The 22,423-nt window shown below is 39.0% G+C and overlaps 2 protein-coding genes across 9 annotated transcripts in view; both read right to left on the bottom strand.

Moving 5' to 3' along the window:
• The window catches only part of LOC117956828 (MAP7 domain-containing protein 1-like), a 35,629-nt gene extending 20,119 nt beyond the window's left edge, over window positions 1-15,510 (bottom strand). For 3 of the 7 annotated variants that reach the window (XM_034892107.1, XM_034892111.1, XM_034892110.1), the window contains exons 1-2: window positions 15,121-15,508; window positions 961-1,173 (exon numbers count right to left, since the gene is read on the bottom strand). In XM_034892107.1, coding sequence (XP_034747998.1) covers window positions 961-1,173; window positions 15,121-15,187 — 280 coding nt within the window. In that variant the 5' untranslated portion in view covers window positions 15,188-15,508. Of the gene's footprint in view, window positions 1-960; window positions 1,174-15,120 lie in introns of all 7 variants that reach the window. The other 4 variants (XM_034892112.1, XM_034892114.1, XM_034892113.1 and 1 more) reach the window with 2 other exon arrangements.
• A 5,613-nt stretch (window positions 15,511-21,123) lies between these two features.
• Window positions 21,124-22,423, bottom strand: part of stpg1 (sperm-tail PG-rich repeat containing 1) — a 3,367-nt gene continuing 2,067 nt past the window's right edge. For both annotated transcript variants that reach the window (XM_034893010.1, XM_034893009.1), the window contains exon 8: window positions 21,124-21,375. In XM_034893010.1, coding sequence (XP_034748901.1) covers window positions 21,302-21,375 — 74 coding nt within the window. In that variant the 3' untranslated portion in view covers window positions 21,124-21,301. The remainder of the gene's footprint in view (window positions 21,376-22,423) is intronic.

Here is a 22,423-nt window from a genome sequence, read left to right as displayed (position 1 = left end):
AAAGGATTTTGCAAACAAAAAACACAATGAACTTATAAAACACAATAAAAATGCACAATGTTTTGTATTTAAAATATATTAAACTACCCAACAGTGTATATAGAATAGTTCTAATCAGTTCTACCTTGACCAGCTAAAACAAGACACGAATGCATCAGCAGTAATAACACTCCATTAATATAATAGTAACACACACATGGGGTCATATTTCACCATTATGAGTACTTTTACTTTTGATACTTTCTAAGTACATTTTGCTGATAATGCCTATGTACCTAAGTAATATTTGCAATGCAAACTTGCAAACTTAATGAAGTATTTTCACAGACTGATATTGGTACTTCTACTACCACTAGATTATAATTCTATACACACACCAAATTAACTGATTTGTTTAATTTTTAATTAATAATAAGGAATAGAATTTATTAAATTTGGGTTTGATCTTCACTGCTTAAAAACATTCACTATCTGTCCAAAAGTACATGGACTACCCTGTGGAGATTATTGTTACAAAACACAGTGACATGTTAGACAGTAGTCTGCTTTACAACTTGGTGCTTACAGTTTGGGGAATGCTCTTCTCTGTTTCAACATGACAATGAATATGTGCACAAAGCCAATGAAGAAATATTTTTCCAGTTTGGTGTGGAAGAACTTGACTGGCCTGCACACAGTGACCTGACCTCAACCCAGACCCAACACCTTTGGGATTAACTGGAACGAGCCACGCCTTGTCGCCCAAAATCATCAGTGGTTGACATTTCTCATGCTGTGGTGGCTGAATGGGAGCAAATCCCTGAAGCCAGGCTCAAAATCCTTGTGCAAAATCTTCACAGAGTGCAGGCTGATGTTTAACTGCCTAAATCCAATACATTGATGGTTTAAAGTACTTCCGTTTTGCTAGCTAAACCAAAACTGACAAATATTTGACAACAAAAACTATCAAGATAACTCTACCTTTTTTGGGCTGAGGGCTCCTGCTGCCCGGGGTGGATGGCCTCACATCTGTCTTGGAGGAGACATCTGTCTTGCTGAGGGTCTCTGTTATGGGGCTGGAGTCTGTTTTAGGAGAGAGGTCTGTGATGGCTGAGTCGTATGAACTCAAGATGTCCTTCCCCAAAGACTTGTCCTGATTCTGGATGGACTGAGACTCTGTCTGCAGATGAAGAGCTGGAAGATGGAAAAAGACAAACTTAACTGATTAATAACACCATACCACACATATATGTGTTGTGTGTGTGTGATGTGTTTAATTATCTGATATGGTACAACATTAAATCATCCTGAAAATCTATGTACATAGTGCATTTTCTTCGCGCCATCCTTGATGCTTTTTGTCTATTATGTGACATTGTAATGCATCAGTGTCTCCAAGATAACGCTTCTAATAAACAAGAGAGACTTCCTCTTGACATCCATTGCTGACACACTTTCACTATAGCTAAAAATCCCTTTGGGACTTCATTACACAACACTCTCACCTAATTTGAAATTATTAACATCTCTTTCATACGCAATTTACACACATCAGTCGATCCGCAGCAAGACGCTGCACTTCCCCCTCTGTTCCTGAAGGATTTTAGTCCTGCAGGGACAAGGCCTGCTGTCAACAGCGTTAAACACACCAGTAGTAGGTGAGACACAAGGGTGGGAATAAATCTCCCTCATCTTTTAAGAAGTGTGGCTGAAGCAACACATTAACAGTATTAAAAAAAAGACGGCGCGGCTAAGATCCACATTGATTTTTCCTGTAGGGGCGGGAAAAAAAATTGAAGGTTGTTGTGTAAGTATTTGAGCCTGCTTCCCTAAAGAAAAAGAATGCTTACATAGTGGTTATCTTGGGAAAAGCTAACAATATTTAGGCTTAATTATTCCCAAAGAGCCACCTAAATTTTTTTATAAATTCACTGACTGCACTGTGGGGCACAAACGCTCATGGTTGCTAAAGCTAAAAATGAATCAAGATAGTTACAGATAAAAGTAAAAAAGTATTTTAAAGTACAATGGCAAACATTTGATGGTTTCAGATTCTGAAATGACAATTTGTTGCTTTTCCCGGTTTTTAAGTTATTGTAAGTTTAATATATTGTGGGGTTTGGGCTGTTGTTCGGACAAAACAAGCAATCTGAAGATGTTCCTTTAGTTCTGGGACATTTTAATGGACATTTGTATAGGCTAAACCATTGTGAGTGATTATTACACTTCCTTAAAAGGTGGGAGGTCAATTAAAAAAAGAATACTCAAAATGTCTGTGTGGTACTCTTCATTGTCAGTATCATGCTTTATGTAACATGAAGGCCTCGAGGCATCTGTATGAAAGCTTCCTAACATGAGCACCACTGATGGCTTCACACAGAGCCAGTCGTGAGGCTAGACTTCCTGACCCCTGACCTTTATGGAAGGCGACAAAGAGGCAACAAAAAAAAAGCCACAAAACACATCCTGTTTAAATCCCCGCTCCGACCTTGTTTTACACTCCTGCTGATATTGTCACTTTTTTCGGCTGCTGCTTGTACAACTCCCTCCCTCCCTTTACCCTCTCTCTGGCTATCACGCTGAAGAAGTCGGTGACAAACTGAGCAGAGCTGCAATGACGCATGGTTGGGGGGGAGGGGGACTGGAGCAGAAAGAAGAAGGGACAATTTGTGAGAAAGGAGTGCTGGAAGACAATGAGAGAGTGGAAAAATGGTGCAGCAGGCTGTTTTTATAATGACATGGATAAAGACAGTAACAGCTAGGTCCAGATCTGGAGAAAAAATTAGACTGAGCTCAGAGATAGTGAGGTAGGAATGTAAGAAGCTGTGCGTCCCATGCCAGCTCTCCACTCCAGTCAACATACAATGGGCAGGGGGAGCATGACGCTCTCTCTGGCCCCGTCCAAACGTTCACCGAACCACATAAATCACCGATTAACACTCGGCTCCTCTCAAGCTACCCCAACTGTACTTCAACACATATCTTAAATACACAGGATGCACAACAGAATACTAAGGGAGGATTGATAGGATGTAAATTCGAGCCCCATGTGTGTTGAGATTAGATGTTCAAACAGAATGACACTGCTTCTACCTGATGTTGAAAAAAGGAATAGTATTTTGCAAAAAGAGGATTTCAGTGCTCCTCCTCACTTGAGAAGATTACTTGTGGCTGACTTAGAATTCACTCAGTTTACCAGCCTTAAATGGCTGACACAGTGAGAGACAATTAGGATGACTAAGATCACCCGAGTTTCTAGAATTTAACATATTCTTGGGAAAAAGGAAGCTTATAGCTAAAAGATTGGCAAAACATGGTCAAACAAAGTTTAAAAAAATCCCATTGACAAGTGGTGGTGATTACCATAACACTGTCAGAAAAAACACCACTGAGAAAGACTTTCTCCTTTTCTCTCTTTTTAGCTCTTGCATACTGCTTTTTCCAAGTAATATTTTCCATGTCATATGGTTAACCCTTTGGGCTGCCATTGCTTAATAAAAATATATGAAATTAGATTTTTTATAGGATCTCAATGGTGTGGATTATTGCCAAATACCTGTGATGTATAATGTACTATATTATACTATTTACTAAAGAACAAAGGATAAAATCTATGTAACCATCCACACGTTTTTATCAGAATTAACTGATATCAAATGAAAAATCGATATAAGACTTATCCGATAAATGCTAATGGAACGGTAAATGCCAAATAAATAATGAATTGCGATTAAGTTTTAGGTCATTTTATGGTTGCAATCCGTCACAAAACGAAGAAAGAAGTTATAGTTAATTTACGCCCAGTATTTCCACTCTGTTTGCACATGTGGAGGGTGTCAACAAAGACAAATGGAAGGGGACGAATGAGGAGACGAGAGACTTATTGAATTTAATTTATCAGGAACTCGCAAAAGAAATGGCCAACAAAGGTTACAACAAGCCGTGGGACGTCCTGCAGAGTAAATGGAAGGCGTCGCAAAATAAAAGTTGTGTCGCAGCGGTGCTGGAGGGACAACAAAAGGCAAGTTGCATCTGCATCATCATAGCAATGTGTTGATAGCATCGTGGTTTTCTTATTATAGCTTGATATGTCACTATGAGCTGGTACATGAGCACTACAACTTGCAACACAAGTTGATTTGTTGGTAGACGGCACAATACATTTTATCTAGAAAAACTTCGTTCATAAATGTTTGCTTGAATATTGTGTGATTTAGTGCCAAAATGAATGGAAACATCAGCTACTAAATCCACAAATATTAACTTCTCCATGTTTGTTGGCACAGTTGTTCAAAAGAAACTCCTCATTATAGTCAAATTCAATTTTAAAATGTTACAATCACTTCCAATGCACTAACAATTACTGTAGCCTATTACTTGTGAAAACTAAAATCATAAAATGGATGATTACCGTCATTAAAACATGCAGCCTTAATAATAATAATAATAATAATAATAATACACCTTTACAGTTGTGCCACTGTAACATCAATGACCATCCCTACAGCCATGCAGAAATACACGTTCATCGAGCAAGTCATCTTGTTGCACATGATCACCCATTCATGTGACAGGCTCCATTTAACACAGAAACACAAATTCAGCATGATGTTCACCCATCAGTCCCCCTCCCTCAGCTCCTCGTCCCGCCACCGCCATCTCAGGTTTCTGTGCCACTGTGACAGACTCTGGGTTTATAAATAGCGCTAGGAATGAGAATGGCGGCCATAAAAGGGGCTCGCACCGAGGCACCTTGGGACGGCACAGTGACCACAAACTGCAGCATGTGGTACACCAACTTCACCGCACTGGCAGGGCAGGAAAACCTAATATTGTTATTATGTGGGCCACATTGGACGGTAAAATCCAGAACCGTCTGGCATAAACACGGTTTTAACAAATAATAGAAGGATGTCCAAATGAGAGTTGGTAACTTTTCAAACTTGACTGAAATGTACCAGTGATGGTCAGGAAAAAATGTGTTATGGATACGTGTTCTAGTGCACTGCATTTCCCAGAATTTCTTTTTAAAAGGCTCCCAAGAACAGGTGTGTCAGCTGTGGGTTGTACGCATGTAGACTAGAGGAACTGACAGAAAGAAGCAGTGTGGAAATAAAACAGCTATGAAAACAAAACAATCAACAATAAAATGGTCCCTGAAATATGAGGTAGGTCACATTTACCAGTAGATCTTTGCATTAATTTGGTACCCATGTAAGAGATGGGTTGTGCATGAAAACAACTTGCAGAGCAAACACAGTGAGTTTGTAAGAGGGGTATCCCTTCCAAAGAGCATGATGGAAATACAGGTGGCATCGGACATGTAAGTGTGGCACTAAGCCAGCTCTCATTTTCTCTGGCTTTACTGCTTCAATATGGATGTTCTTACTAAAAGAAACTTTGGTGATATTACTGTTCTTTTACTATGGGCTTGAAGAAACGTGGCTGCCGTTTTTATTTTATAATTATAAACTATAAAGGCTACTATGATTTTGTTCTGATTGTAGGTACAGTGAATACGAAAAATAATAAAAGCATCTTTTTAATCCATTTTAATTTTAAATGTGGAGGGGAAGCAGAACCCCACGTTGTGTTAAGAAGGGTGTGTATCAGAGAGCCAGTATATAGTATGTGACGTGTGAGTGTGTGTGTGTGTGTGTGTGTGTGTGTGTGTGTGTGTGTTTGTTTATGTGTGTGTGTTGAGTGGGACATGTTGGATCTAGGTCAGGCCAACCTCAGGAATCCCTGGCATCCACATTCCCCTTGCATGTGTTTATACAGCAAATGTGTGTCTTTTGTACTGTATGTGTCTGTATGGTCTGCATGTGCAAGGACTCAAGGGATTAAAATCATCCCAAAAAAAGAAAGAGATTGAACACTGTATATGAAGTCAAAGTAACAGGACAATATCCGATTGATTTCACTTCCACAATTTTTTTTTACTTAACCTGACAATTTGAGGACTTACAGTATCTAATTGCGTTCAAAGCAAATGTGGCCTTGATGCACGTCTCCACCACGTCTTCCTCTGTGGATATAATAAATGCTCTTGGGCAACAAGAATCCATGCCCCAGGGAAAAGCAGAGGAAGAACATTGGTGGTGCTGAGAGAAACAACAGCCAAAACACACGCCTCCGGCTTGGAGTGTAGAGAGCTACAGCTAGGGAGTGTGTCTGAAATGTTCACAAAATAAAATAATACATTAAATATTCATTTTACACTGATGTATACCTTTACAGCAGGAAAATGGTATCTGTTGTCCATCGTAGCAAACTGAAAATCCACTTCCCCAGCTCCATCTCGTGACAAACAACAGTAGCACTGAGTAAACCAAAAGGTCACTGAGTCCTAATTCAACCATGCATGATACAAAAAAGCCAATTTATAAAATGCCAACCCCACAACTGCCTCTGAAGTCACAGGAAAACCTCAGGCCTCACAACAAATGCTTCACAAACCTTTGAACCCCTCAGATTGTCCCGTTACGCTGTGAGAGGTCACCAGAACCAACAGCTGTGTTTGTAATGAGTTCCAGGTTGCAGCAACGTGCAACAACAACATGCACAGCTACTAATCACTGTCACAGAAGAAGAAATGGGGCTTCTTTGTACTGTTATTCAAAAAAGCACAATGCAATGCAGCATTCTATTTTTAAAAACAATGCAGCATTTTCTCTTTGGAGTTTGGCTAGAAGTCAACTTAGTTGTCGATCGTTTGCTAAGTCACGGCAACGTTAGCTAGCAACTGTGGCTACGCACGTAAAACCATTCCCTTTTTTAAAATGGAGTCTTTGTTTTCACACAGTACTGGACAAAATAAGATCCTCCTTTCTAGTTGACAACTAAGGATGTAGTCATCTGACATGTTGGCCGATGTTTTTTATCAGCTGCTGCTAGCTACCATTAGCTAGACTAATGTCCATGTTAAAACTTGAATAGATGTCTGTCTCTAGCAGACTTTTTTAATGTTTCCAACTACCTGTCTGCCTGTAAAACTGTCTTACATATGCAATATGCACACGCTTGACTGATATGATGCTAAAAGACGGAGGCTAAGGCTCCAGGCAAAAACATCCTCACCAGTAGATGGCCCAAAGCAGATTTGAAAATCTTCATGGTTAGATAAGGTAAATGACAAAACATCCCGTTTGTAGTAATTTGGTTGGTCAGTCTTTTATACTAACCCATCTGACCTATGTTCTGCTTACAAACAACCAAAAATTCTAATGATCCTGACACAAGATGCTGTATCAGAATTACTGAAGAGTGAAGGACCATTCTCTTGTTATCTTAACCCTCTGTCTCTGAAAACAGGATCATCTATTAAGAGTTACAAGTAATACAGAGGGTGTATGGGTCTGAACATGAGAGCTAAAATAGATTTAGTCAGAATGGCAAGTGGCAGGCCACACAGATCTCCAGTTGCTTTTAACCACAAAGAAGTGGGTTACCCAGTTACAAATATACAACAGAGCAAAGCATAAATCATTTATGAATATCTATAATTCACTTTTTCCTGCTTCTCTAATCACCAGCTCAGGGTTGATACTAAAAACATAAGGTTGAAGGTTATGGAGCGAGAAAGGGAATATTTCTGAACAGTTTTTAAAGGACAAGTTACTGCTGAAAAAAAGCTTCTGCCAGTCGGGGAGAAAATAACTCTGGCGTGGTTTGTTGTGACTGAGGCTGTAGTCATGGAGCTTCACTTCCTCCAGTCATGACCTCATCATTTGGTCATCATGTTCACGGCATTGCAACACCAAGCAAGATACATGATGTAAATGAGCATTAAGTTACAACAAAGTCTTTGCGTTAAAGGCACACAGATGGAGGCAGTAACAATCAAGCAGCTATAGACATACACAGTCATTCACACACACTCTATAAAGGTTGTAGGGTAACCAACAGAAGTTTGGTTTCTAAATGACAAAGAGAAAAAGAGACAGAAATGAGATAAAGTTAGCCCTAGGGGTGCAGGTTTAACGCAAAGATGCAGCTGCATGTGTTGAAAGTACATTTAACATATGTGAATTTTGGCTTTTTTAAGTTAAAAATAACAAGGTATCAGGGTAAAACTTGGGCTAGCATTTCAGCCTTGTACAGCACCATTGAAAAAAAGAAGTCACTAAGTGATTTGGCTAAATAAAAGTAAAGAGATACTGTCAGAGAAACTCAGATACATAAAACAGAGTTAAGTGGAACAAAAGACAGTAACAAAATGCAAACAGAGAGCTACAGTAAAAAACAGTCTCACTGCAGCTGATGCATGTCTGTTCTGTTTATTTCTCTCAGTACCGCAGCCTCCTTCAGACACTCATCACCAACTGCATCAGAGTGCAAGCAAATCCTTTTTTGTGTTTTTACAATGCAACAATGCTCCTAATTACATTTTCTGTTTCTTTATTTAACCAACTATTTTTCCAGTGAGACCTTGCCAAGAAGACAAAGACTCCTTGTCTGCGGGCTAGATAAAAGGTTCAGACTCTAACAAAGAACTTGGTGTCAATATTTAGTATAAGACAAAGTCTTGATCGTCTTTATGTGATGGATATTACTAATGCAAACATCATAATCAAGTGTAATAGGACACAGCTGCCCCACTACACTTAACCACTTGTCTGGGACTCATAAAGTAGGACATTACTGTATCTGACTGACTGACTACTGTTGACCTGGCAGCATGGTGAGGTTTGACGACGGACTAAGTTTAATCTCAGCTGAGGTCTAGTTTCAGTGCTGCATCACAGCAGGTCAACACATGACTCTGAGAGAACTGGAAAAAAATGAATACGTTCACACCAAAAAAGGACATTTTGCGCACGCATCTCTTTGATCTGACGTTCTTTTCTTTATCTTTGTGCTTTCACAAAGTCCACTAAATTCAAAAGCTATTTATGAGAAGTATAGATATCCTGATCCAGGATGACTGGAGGAATCGGTAAACAATTCTTCTTAAATGAAAAACTGACATGTACCTTGAGGCCAGAGCCGAGCGATTGAAATCTAATTAATTCGATGTGTTCAATTTTTTTAAATTATTATTGCACAGTATTTTGAATGTGAAAATCAAAGTGTTTTTTCTGGGCCAAATGGAAGTACAATTGAACTCTGTAAGAATGATATATTTTTGTAAATATATTTCCAAAACTAAAATTTCTTTTGAATGTCATTATTCAATTATTTATTAATTATTTAATACAATAAAAAAAAACATATTTTAACTTTCTGTATGGTGTGAGAAACATTGTTACATGTATTATTCTTCGTGTTTTGACTTTTTACATCCAGTATCAGCAGCTTGACTTGAACTAGTCAATTCTTTCATTCCTAAATGCCATGAGGATTAAATACGAATTAAAACAACAGGAAGAGGGTTCTGCAGCAGTGTTTTGCTTCAAGAACAATTGGAAAAAATCCATACGCACATCAAATCTGGCAATCAAGAGGATGTGTTTGCTTAACTTTAGAAAACCTGACCAGCTGCAGCAAAGTTTTACCGGCATCTTGCAGCAGCCTGGTCTTCATCTTCCATCCTGAAGGAGAGCTTGTCAACGCTCAGTTCAGGGCATTAAAGGGCACAGAGAGCTGCAACATAGTATTGGAGCTGCTAGGTCACCTCACACCCCGTGTGGGCAATGGAAGAAGCCGAGTTGTGTCATTGAAGGAAAGACTGCAGAGGTAATCAATTGACTGGTACAGCAGGAGACGCTGCATTTTGAACTGGTTTAACGCTGCTCATATGCTGTTCAAAAATAGCCATCTGGAGAGCAGAAAAACAAATAGAAGGGTTTGAAAGGAATGAACAAACAACATCTGACATGATGACGTATCCTTTAAATATGATTATTTTTTATTATTATGAGTTTTGTTGTTCTGTCTTCCAGATTAAAATGAGGCCGCAGTCATGCAGACTGTTAGTAGTATGCACCAGCCATCATCTGAGCTCTAATATTAGAGCCTGTGGGTCCTGTGACTGAGATGTAAGTACAAAACACACACACACACACACACACACACACACAACACACACACAACACACACGCTTGCACACACAAACATTTTCAAGCAGGAGGATAGGAGAGTACATCTGTAAGTGATTCACTTGAGGTTGGAGTGACACATCAACAAAAACCTCCAGTACAAACTGCAAGGCAGCATGGGTAATGGGGGACAAGTCAAGGACAGGAACCACACGGATACAGCTGAATACCTATACCACAATTTTGAAATCATAGGGAATGGTTCCTAAAGTAATACTCAACATTTTCACGTATCATCTCCTTTGAAGAAAGACATTTGCTCTTATGGAGTCTCCATTGAAGCAAGCACAGCAGAATCATAATCAATTAAACTTTAATTGACAGTTCAACAGTCCAACACCCGCCGAAAAAAAAGCTGAGTGAACAGCAGAATAAAAGAAGAGAGCATGATGGAAGGGCCTGAGGACAGAGGCAATACTGTATTACGCTGTTAACTCTACATCTGGAATATTTAAGATGCAGTCAAGTGCAGAGTAGTTTCTCTAACTGCGGCTGGATATCTGACCTCAGAGCTCTTTTGGTACAGATCAAAAATCTGTGCAACTGGCAATTATTTTCATCATCAATTAGTCTGCAAATAACAGTTTGATCTGTAAAATGTCAGAATATAGAAAGTAGTCCATCACACTTAATCAGAATCCAATGTGACATCTTCAGAGTATCACAGTTTTATCCAGCCAGCTGTCCGAAACCTAAGGATCTTCAGCTTACTAACACATGAGACAAATAAAAGCAGCAAATCTTGATTAATAAGAAGCTGGATACAGGAAATATTTAACATTTTTGCTGGAAAAAAATTACAAAAATGATTATTTAATTACTAAAATAGTTGCTGATTATTTCTGCTTTAACCTTGATTAATAATATCTTTTTTTAAATGAACTATTTCCATTGGAATCAGGATCTTGCCTAATGGAAATACAAATTAAATTAAATATAGATTAAATGAGTTAACATTGCCAGATAGGGCATGGCCATGGTGGAGGTCTGCGCTCTGCGAGTTCCCTTCTAGTTAATCTTAGGGTTTAGTTTTGCAAGTCTTTTGTTGATTTTGTCAAATCAAGTCTAAAGTCTAAACTCATCAGATTTGTGACTCAACTCCACACCTCTTCTTATCAAAATCACACAACAGTGATTTAAGTCTGACTCAGTCATAGAAGCTTTTATTTTAAAATACTCAACATCCTCTTGTGTGCAATCAGGAAGTGATATTTTGCTTTTCCTGACGCAGCAACGGTTATAAACAGAGAAAGAAACTGGTAGAAATATGCAGTCAGCATTTGCACTCAAGAGTATGAAACTGATATTTAGGAAGTGCACGACAAAAATATCCTGATTGAAAACTGGGTACTTTGTGTTAACTGTGAACCACTTGCAGTATTTGTACATATTGTTAAATCAGAAAGAGATCTGCACTCTGCCTCTGATTTCTCTATTACTGCCTCCACATCAGCTCTAAAATAGTCGCACGTGTGTAGGTGTTGTTACAATGACACTAATCTATAAAATATGATATGACAGTTCCTTTTATGAATAAACTCTGCCTCACACTGTTCCCTAACAGGATTATGCTGAACAGAATTTATATTTACATCCCATTCATGAATCCTGTTTTTTTTTTTTTTTTAACCGGATACGAAGGGAAACATGACTAATATGTGCAAAAGCCCTCAGGATGCTACATCCTTCTTCATGCTCTGCAGCAGAATGGAGCATTTCTTCTCCTTTCCTGTGCGAGCGGTTAGCGTCATGGCTGTGATTTATAGCATCTGGTCACAGGGAGCGCTGACGTGGAGTGAGGGCTGAGTGAGTGCTCTGGTCTCCTCCTCCTCCCTTCTTCTTCAAGGAGCCACTCCAACCACAACAACCCTGCGACTCCCCGTCCAGTTTCTCAGAGTCCTTCTATAGCCGATCCTATCCGCACCCAACCCTCCCACCCCCCTGCACAAGCATTCGAGCCCCCAGGACGCAAACAAGACACAGTAAGCAGAGCTGTGACAACTTGAGCCCTGCTGGATTGCAGAAGCTGAGAGGGGCTTTGTCTTCCGTTTAGTCCCTCAGACGCAAAAAGAAACAGCATTAAAAACTTTTTGCTACTTCGGACGTTAGGATTAAACAATCCTCAACTGTAACAATTAATCGATTAATCAAGATCAAATTATTTTGATGATGAATTGATTGTTTGCTAATCCCTCTTTTGGCTTTCCATTCTCAGGCGGCACAGATGCAGTTCACAAAGATGAAGAGGTAAATTTCCTATTGAAATTCTTAAAAAAACAAATTCAACAATGGGTTATTGATTTAAAAAAGAAGTAGAAAAAATCTGAAATCTCGTTTCTAGCCTCAGACCAGTGAAAAGCAAAAACAAAAGACAATTGTTGCTAGTACCAGGTTTTATAAGCTAAACAGCATTTTACAGTTAGCCCACTGATAGCTAGGTTTAGGTAACGGTCAAGCAATTAAATCATTTATCAAGCAACATTCGTTAATGTAAGGATTTGCTGCTTGAATATTATTGTAAAGTATCTACTATTACTATTTTCCCTAGTCACTGACATTACACAGTCACTACATACAAAACAATATAGATATCTATTGAGAAAATAAGCTGCAGATTCATTGATCATGAAAATAATCTTTAGTTGCAGCTCTATGTAACTCGATTCAGTGGATGGAAACATACGCCAAGGTTACTTCTTCTCTGAGTTTAACTGTGGGGGATGACTGATGATAGTGGCAAATTAAAAGCCGGTGGCAGGAAGGTTTCTAGGCCTAAATCTACATTTCCAGCCTGGCTGTGATGTTGAATGAGTGCCAAGAACATAACGTCAGCATGACTGGGAAGCACTCAGGGCCAGAGAGAGTCCACATCTCATGATTACTTCCACAGAGGAGCATTTAACTTCACACTGAGACTCAGAGACAAAGATAACGTAACATAAACTCCTTTACAAACAAGCGCAGAGGTTTTCTGTCTGCACCACATAAAAAGCCGGGGCCACTCCTATTGTGAGCCAGAGTGTCTTTGAACATGTCATGTCTTGGTTTGACTCCAGAGTTAGTAAGAAAGGAAGCCGCTTGCTTTGTTTCCTCTAAGAAAACAAAACTCTATTCTGCTCTTCAGAATGAACACTGAGTAACACCAGAAGACAGAAAAAAAGACTGATTAGGTGGCGTAGCGCTGTTTGACTAGTTTTAGGGGCTGTGAGGAATGACAGGAGATATATTAAGGTCAGGAGGGGTTAATGTGTATGCATTTGTGTATGTGTGTGTTAGTTATGTGGACGGTCTCCATGCATAAGGGCTAAACCAAAGGTCTGCCAACCACAGACATGAATAAATCACTTTAGTTCTTTTATGATCCGCTCTCACAGCTCTGCAGGCACACTAGGCTGAAAAAAAACTAAATTGTATTGGCTTGTCTTTCTGTTTTTCTTTTTCTTTTCTTTTAAACAACAATGAGACTCACAGCTCTCAAAAAGGAGTCAGCAAGAAAGAATGTTTGTTTATCTTACACCACTGCCTTTTTCGGCGTCTAGCATTCCTGATAATGTCACATGTAGATCAACCCTGCTCCGTGCTGCACCTCTGACTGAAAAGCCTGCAACCAAAACATGCTTTTGCTTTTCAAGTTCCTTTTTCTACTATAAATGTCTCACTCTGTTCGTTTCTTAGTGACAATTTAAAAGAAAAAGAAAAATCTAAGGGATCTATATCAAGATTGTTTGTTAATGTTTTGTTTTTATGTTAAAATTTCTTTTTAAACTATTACTCAAACTGTCCTCGAAATCCCAGTATCTGCCGGATAAATAGTTCCCATTCTTCTTCTTGAACATACAGACACCCACTCATGCAGCAAACCAGCACCATGACAGCCTGCCTTTGCTGTGATAAAAAAAGCTGCAGCACACGTTACTCCCTCCATCCAATGCTCTCCACATCAGCTGGAAAAGGGGGGGGGGGGGGGGGGGGGGGGGGGGGGGGGGGGGGGGGGCTCTCAATAAACAGACAGTCACCTTCTACCAGTACACAAGTCAAGGGGAGATGTGTTATGTTGTTGTTTTTTATAAGTGTGTGATGCTTACAAGGCACCACACAAAATGATATACGCCACATCCAGAGAGAAAATAAGACCAGCATTAAAGCCCTCAAACCCCTTTAGACCTTCATTGTTTATGAAAAGAAAAACATAAATTACAGACAAAACATGTACTCTATAATACTGGTTGATTTAGAGTGATAATAGCTTAGTTAAATGGTCCATATAGCCTTCATTTCCAAGCTTTCAAAAAAATGTTTAGGGTTTAGTTGGCCCATTTCATGGAATATTTACAATATTAAAACCTAGTATGTACAGTAGCCTACAAGAGGAAAATAAGACTCACTATTATCAGCTATATATCTATAAGGGTTTGATGGAAAATCTTAACTGGACCAGCTACAAAGAGGCTGGGCAGTGTGAGAAACCATAAGTTAGAGATGCAGATGTTGAAGCTCTGCATCAGCTAGTATTCACGCTGCTTAAGTGCTCTTGAGCAAGACACTGACGGAGATTAAAGAAGACTTTTCCTGCATCAGTCTGTTTAGTATCTCACTAATATTTTTGTTATTGTGTCTTCAGCTGCGTCAGCTTCCCTGATTGTATATATGTGGGCCATTTTCCCCTCTGTGCACCATTGACGTGTTTGGTAATGGAGACCACTGCTCAGTGCAGCATTTCCAGGATTTCTTGCTGGTAAGGAGCCGCCTGTTAGAGATGCAGACAGGCCCATGTTTAAGTGTGGGGGAATTACAGTAGGGTTGCCAGGCCGGACAAACATCCCATCTTTTAAGATTTTGAGTGGGAGGAATCTGATGTGTTGCGTTGCTGCAGCTGTTGAATCTGAAATATTCACAGCCAAATAAGGCTTATACACAGTAACAAATACCGACACACTTATTATAATTAATTATAATTGGTAGGATAAAAAAGATTATGTAAAGAAATAACATTTAGGCTGTAATCAGAACCCCCACCCTATTTAATTCTACAGTAACGCTACAGTAACGTTACTCATAATCTATTTTTTTATGTATGTTGACTGAAGGCTGTTATACTCACATTTGTCTGTTAGTGTCAGCTTCTCCTCGAAATGATGTCCAAGCTCTGTATACTCCATTGTTTCCATTCAGGCGGATCGATTCCCAGTTGCTGTCATTCCTCAGAGTCGCACAAGTACAGGAGATGAAACTCCCGGTACAGATCGCCCCTAACACGCCCTTTGTAAATCCAACCGGAATAGAAGGAAAAGTGACCAAAAAATAATGTGGCAATAAAAACCGGATCCGACTGAAAACAGCTGGAAATAATCGAAATGTTTAATAATGATAAAGTGTCGTCAGTGTTTAGTTTAAATTAGACACTCAGTTCAAGCAAGTGGATCTTCAGTGGAAAATCTACAGTGTGGGAATAAAAAGATTTAGGGAGCCCTGTGAGCCGCAGGACCGGAGTCAAGTTACAAATACTAGGAAAACCTCCGGTCAGAATTTTCAGAATAAAAGAAACGCACTCAAAAACCAAGTATTTTGACAAAAGCAAAACTCAAAGTCCATAAACTAGGGTTTTTCCAGAGCTTTCAATTGCATCTTGTGGTTTTCCTACACATATAGAGCGGGCAGATTCACGTGACCTTGAAAACTGAGCTATCTTCATGACAACTAAGAAAACCACCCACTGAGGGAGGCCCACGTTTAGAGAAGGCTCCACACAAAAAAGCTAGTAAGTGGACCTTAATTTACCTTTTTTAAATAATTGTTTATCTGGTTGAGAATTACTGTATATTGCCAAAAATAGAATTAACAGTATTATTTTTTGATTTTCACAAACAATAAGTGGCCTGGCATAAAAGTCAACATACACTTATGCCATAACAAAACTAAATTGACATGAACAATACATTTCAACAGGAGGCTGTAGTAAATAAATGAACACAATCATCTCGGAAGAATATTCAAAAAGATTTCTAAGACGTGCATGATATCGTAGACTTCTTGTAGGCATACATAGACTATTAAAGACAAATGCTTGAAGCCAATATTGGTCTGCAGTTCTTTGGCATGTCACAATTATACAAACAATGATGTACAACACTAAACAGACAAGACAGAGTACACCATACAAACTTATTTATAATCATGCACAAAATACAGCTATTGTCCCAGAAGTTTCTTCACAGCAAAGTGGAACAGTCCCATAGTAACTGAAATACATACTGCTACTTTTGTTCATAGAAAAACATATAACAATTGCATTTAAAAAATGTTTTACTTTCAGGTATCACAGACATCCTTGGCTCAATTTTAAGAGAACCATATTTTACTTTGAAGGCAATATTACTTAATTTCCGTTTGTAGTCATTTTCTTCCTTATGCTATACGTTAAAACCGCATGCCGGACAACTGGACTGTACCAACTGTTTGGCAAGGGAATAAACTAGTTTACACATTAAACACGAGATCACACAATCGATCGACGACGCTTAAAAACGGGAATAAAACATGTTATTCGCCGTAAGGCCTCTTTAATTGGGTCTAGCCGCAGTATTAAAACAAACGTGTCCTCTTGGACCCCGTGAATGGTTTGAACCATCAGATGATTTCCAGCAGCTGAAGACAGCCCTGCTGCCTAGAGCGAGGCGAGTTGTCATAACGGCGTGTACGTCGGACGGTACGTGTAATTACAGATCTTCACAACAATTAATCATACGTTAATTAACAGTTTGTAACAGCCAAAGGCATTATTCACTTATTGGACAAGAGATCCATTAGGAAAATACTTAATATAGTCGTATAATATGCTTTAATTAGCACATAAACAAAAGAAATCGGCTATTGCTGGAATGATACTGGAATACCAAAAAGCTAAATAAATAAAACAAAGTAAGTCTAGCCTTCCGATGGCTCTATAAACCTACCAATGAGTGGACAACCAATGGTAGACTATTGTAGGCAAAGCATTATTTCTTCAGCGATATGCTAACACTGTATATCGAAATAATGTTTTCCATGTATAACTAACAGGTGTTATCTGCCTGTATGCTCCTAATGAAATTGACAATAAAAAGCGGATTAATAATTGACATGACCTTTCTGCCATTGCTGTTTCAGTCATCCAGGAGGAAATCTGCAACCCAGTCTTAAATGATAAAAAGAGAGCAGCACGATGAATGAATAAATAAATCTTGTATATGACCCCATGGCAGCCTTGAACACTGTTTCATTGTTGTTGTTTTATTGGAATAAAGTGGCTGATTTGAGGAACGCCTAAAAAAAAAAAATATTGGATAACTTGTACATATATTATAACCCTTTTACATCAGCGATGTAATCAAATATTTTTTACCATGACACATTCTCTCATAGAGGAAGATAAAGGTGGCTTCTTCAGGGTTAAGGAGGAGTGTCATATTTTTATAAAAGGCCCGAGTATGGTTGAGCAGATAATAGCTGCTTTCATTTTGAAGTATTCCTTTAAACATGTTACATAGAGGCTAAAGATAGACTGTGAGGTGCTGAAACATTGCCAATCAATCCACTGGCTGCCCTGCAACACATGAAAAGGGAAGAGAAGCAGCTCCATCAGGGCTAATGGACCTAGATCTGAACCGATGGTGCCTGTGAGGCAGCAAATGGCTCTGTAGTTGAGTCTGGAGTCTCTGGTAAAAAATGATTTGTTGATGCAGTAATGGGATTTGGAAATGCAACGGCAGGAAATGCAATGCAGTGGTAGAAAAAGGCAAACCGCTCTCAATAAACCACACATATCTTGTTCATCTGCACGAGAACCTACATGTGTACATTATAGGCTACATACAGTAGACACACTAACAATTTGTTGCCGCATTTTCATGCCCCTACTAGTACCATCCGATTTCAGACAGGTTGAGAGGTGCTTCATGACACTGATCACACTTGTGCTGTTTTTTTTTATACTGTAAAGTGTGTGGTACAGAAGGGAGAGGGGGGGGGGGTGTTTTTATTTTCATGGCTAACCTCAAAAAGAAATAAATGACTATTGACCTTATGATTGTGTTGGATAAAAAAAATTAAGGGTTCACCGACGTCATTAATATCTATTGTCTCAGCACCATAAACATCTGCACCAAATTTCAATCCGTCAACATAGTTTTTGAAACATGTCAATAAAAGACAGACATGTCAAAATATTCCTCATACAGGGAGCATGGAGGGCTGTACATGGTTCCATGGCAATCTATTTGGGTGCTTTTTATTTTTATTTTTCTGATCTTGCAGTGAACTGACCAACTGACCCACATTTCCATCCCATTCGCAATTAGTATGGCTAAATATGATGGACAAACAGGATAGGAAAATTTTGAAACACTTGACTGTGTTTTTCTCATATTATTTTGGATTGTCAAGGATTCCATAAATACAGCATTTTCTTTAAGTGTTTAATGTAAGACTCATAAAATGACAGCAGAACAAATTGTGCCTGTAAGCCACTGACGTACTGTCAAGCAACAGACATTAGTTGACATATTTAGCTCTTCTTTGATGCAGGCAGCATCACTTAAGCAATACAAATTACTTTTACTGGATCCCTCGGACTATTATTGCTAACAGTTTAAACCCAATCTAACCTAATATACCTGGTAAAGCACTAAAACACATTTTTAATCAGCTAAAATTGATAAGCAACTGATTCAATCCGCATGTTTTGAGCGTTTCCTACAACAAAGAGTTTTCTCAATGAGACTTCTTTTGAGGGAGTGCATGTCCATACTCGCCTGCACCTGACTGAGACATGGGGAGGTTCAGAGAGCCTCCAATAAATCCAAAGGCAACCACTGACCTAAAAAGCCTGCAGTTACACTTAAAACATTTGTCTGGATGCTTCCTGTGTGTTTCACCAGGAGGGAGAGCACATTTCTATCTGCCAAAGAGAGTTATAAAACGCTCTTTTCATTGTAACAAAACAAACAAGTGCACAATGGTTTGATTTTACAGGGCGAGTACACATATTTGGAGAGCACACTGCTGAAGTCAGAGTCTGAATATAACTACAGCTGCTATAGTGTGGGAGTCAAGCATGTCTGCAGTTGGTGTGGTTATTGAGAGCAGAGCTGGGGAAAAACCTCCAACTGATTTCCTTGCGAGCAGATGACACTGTGGTTTAAACTGGATAGCATCCTCTGCCTTTGCAGATGGAAAAAAGCTAGAGGTATAAATATACTCGTTGGCACCGTGTTGTTGTTTTATTCTGTAATTTCTAGCTGATATCTATCTATCTATGCTATTCATTGCCATGTGAACAGCTGCATCTGATGGAAAACAAATGCCACAACAACGTTTGAAACTTGTCTCAAAAGTTTGACATTTTGGGAAATAGGCTTAATCGCTTTCTGACAGAGTTGGATGAGAAGATTGACATCAGATTAATATCGTTTTGGAAAATAAAGCTATGGCTAGCAGGTGGTTAGCTTAGCATAATGACTGAAAACAGGTTCTGTCTACAGGTAACTAAAACTTGCTAATTAATACGTTATAGCTTATTTGTTTAAGCTGTACAAAAATGTAAGTGTTTCGCAGTTGACGAGGTGGTGATGGTAGGCAGGTTTTGTTACTGTTGGGCAGAGATAAGCTAACTGCTTCCCTTTGTTTCAAGTCTTTAAACTCAGCTTAGCTTAGCTTACCTACCAGCTGCCGGCAAAAGCGTTATTTTTAAACCTGCAATAAATGTTGTTTCTTTTGGCCATTTGGATGCAGTGGGTCATATTACAACATTGACATATCATAACCTTTAGGTTGATATAGCAAACCTGTTGCTGTACACACACAGCAGTCACAGATAAACATTTGAGTTGTGTTTCTGCCTACCTGATACCTGATGCATGCACGTTCACCATTCACTCTTTTTTAGTTCTGTTTATGAACTTTTTGGCTCATGAGGGAAATGTCTCCCTCTTTAGCTGCTTAATGCTTTACTGTGTTCACCATCTAGTTGCTTGTCTCGCATTGCCAGATCTTCCTCCACAGCGCTGCCATACAGCATTCTAGGATGGGAGAAAAACGTGCTTTGGTTTATTGGTGTTTCTTTAAACCCGTCACACTTGTCATGGGCAGTGCTAAGCGCCAGACGGAGCCTGCCGCTGCAAAATAGCATCGGTAAGGAACTTGTTTTAATGGAACATGTGTAAGTTCAAAGGTTGTTTTAGTCGTCCAACAGAAAACTCAGGTTGGACAGATAGTCTAGCCAGCTGTCTGGATTTACCCTGCAGAGATCTAAGGAGCAGTTGACCATAGTCCTCATAAATCCACCGGAGTTAAAAATGCCAACACAAAGAAAGAGGAAGGTGATGGACATCCGGCCAAAATGAGGGACATCCAGTGGAATTTCCGGGCAGCACCTGAACAACCCCGGAAATGAAATGTAGTTGATATAGATTAGGGGGAGCTGCAGATTCAGGTGACGATTCTCTGCAGGTTCATCACTGTGAGCGGTCCATTTTTACATTGTCACACTGTTTTCACATTGTCATCTGATACATGGTTATGATGAAAATATGAATTAAAGCGGCTTTAAATATGGGAGAGTTATCGATCATGTCTATGCCTGGAAGAGAACAAGCATATTTCTCAAAATGTCAAACTTCAGAAATGTGATATAGCCACAAGCTATAGTTCCCACAAACAAACCATCTGATAAAGGCTGATGACTGATATGTCCATTTGTCTTTTGGGTTAAACACTAGCCCTGTCTCATACCCAGTTATTCACATTGCTCACATACAGTCACACTCCACCCCTCTGTCTGCCCTCAGCAGCAGTTGGCACAGTGCTGTCGTCTCAAGCTCTCAGCTGTTACTGTGGCGTACCAGTGAATGGACCAGCAGCTGTTGGGGACTGCAGTAACATTTTATCTCATTTCTAGATTAGAGCATCAGGAAATCAAGGTGAGGATAAAACATAAGGCCCAAGTGTTTTGGCATTCCCTTCCATCACCACTATTGATAAATACAGTAGGGTTCACCTTCCAAAATGCCTCTTACATTTCATTGGTCTATTTAAACTTAGAAATAGAGAGTACATGGTTGCAAAAATGTAACGTTCAGCTTTTTTTTCTCAAGCAAATACTGAGCTAAAAAAAATCTGAGATACAGGAACCCGTGTCTATTTAAAACAGAGACCACATACCTTGCATTGAAGCATTTTTATACGGATAATCACAGTTCATGTGTGTAAAAAGGTTCATATCTGCAGTGGCGGTTTTATTGAAAGCTTCATGCAGGAAGCCAAACTCTGGAGTCGTTGTAAAAGAAGGATTGTTTAGGCAAAATGTGGGGATCATAGAAACCTGGAAAGAATAAAAGGAGGTTTAACTTAATGCTTTCACACTTGCAATAGTTTAATAAAATCAAGACAGCATGCATGTCTTTCTCCTATAGCCAGATAGGTTGGCAATGGTTGGTAATGTTAGGCAAATTATCAACCTGAGCTGCACCCACAAAAAAAGAATTGCATGAAATCCTCAAAATCGAGGAGGGGTATTCCCTGTTTAAATAATTCACAGCTGGTGTGTATGGAAAAAACAGGTAAAAACAAAAATGCTTTTTTTGTGTTACTTGTGTTAATCTACTTCTCTGGGTCACTTATTGGCTTCAAATATGAATGTACTGCACATTTTCTTTTTTAGGATAACCATGACTATGTGGTGTAACAGACAGAAAACTTGGGCTTAGCACATCATGACCGATAAATAACACAGGTTAAAGTACAACAAAACTTTACCTCAGTCAACCCTCACCAACCTTTCTGACTTTAGAGGTGTCAAGGGTCAACAAGAGCATTATGACCAATACACATACAAAGGCAAAGGCAATACTTTACTTTTTCCAGCCTCTTCCATGACTTTATAAATGCAACAACACTTAATATGTACATGCTTGTGTGATAGCAACATAGCAACATATAACAACATAGCAAATTTTGCTCAAGAGGAATGAGACTATTGATGTAGATAAGCAGAAGCGAGACTGATGGGTGAAACGAAGAATACTGGCAGCTTCTAGGAGTTACTTTATGGTGAAATGTCATTCAATTTTAATGTGCACCTACTCTTATTTGCCCTGCCTTATTTACATATCCTTAAGTCAGCAGGTTTCCTACGTTCCCACACTCAATTTCAACAGCTCCCAGAGTAGCAATGCAAACGTAATGCAAACCTATCCCAGTGTTTTTATTTAAAGATGTACAAATTAGCATGTGGATATAATGAGCAAATTGGTGAGTGAAAATTATGGAATTTCACACCAAAACTGCAGAGGTCAGAACCTTATATATATATATGGATATATATATAGATATGGATATGTATATAGATATATATATATATATATATATAT

The sequence above is a fragment of the Etheostoma cragini genome, chromosome 14, assembly GCF_013103735.1.
Source record: "Etheostoma cragini isolate CJK2018 chromosome 14, CSU_Ecrag_1.0, whole genome shotgun sequence".
Classification (NCBI taxonomy): domain Eukaryota; kingdom Metazoa; phylum Chordata; class Actinopteri; order Perciformes; family Percidae; genus Etheostoma; species Etheostoma cragini.
The sequence above is the reverse complement of the archived record's forward strand: the minus strand, read 5'-3'. Positions and strand labels throughout refer to the sequence as shown.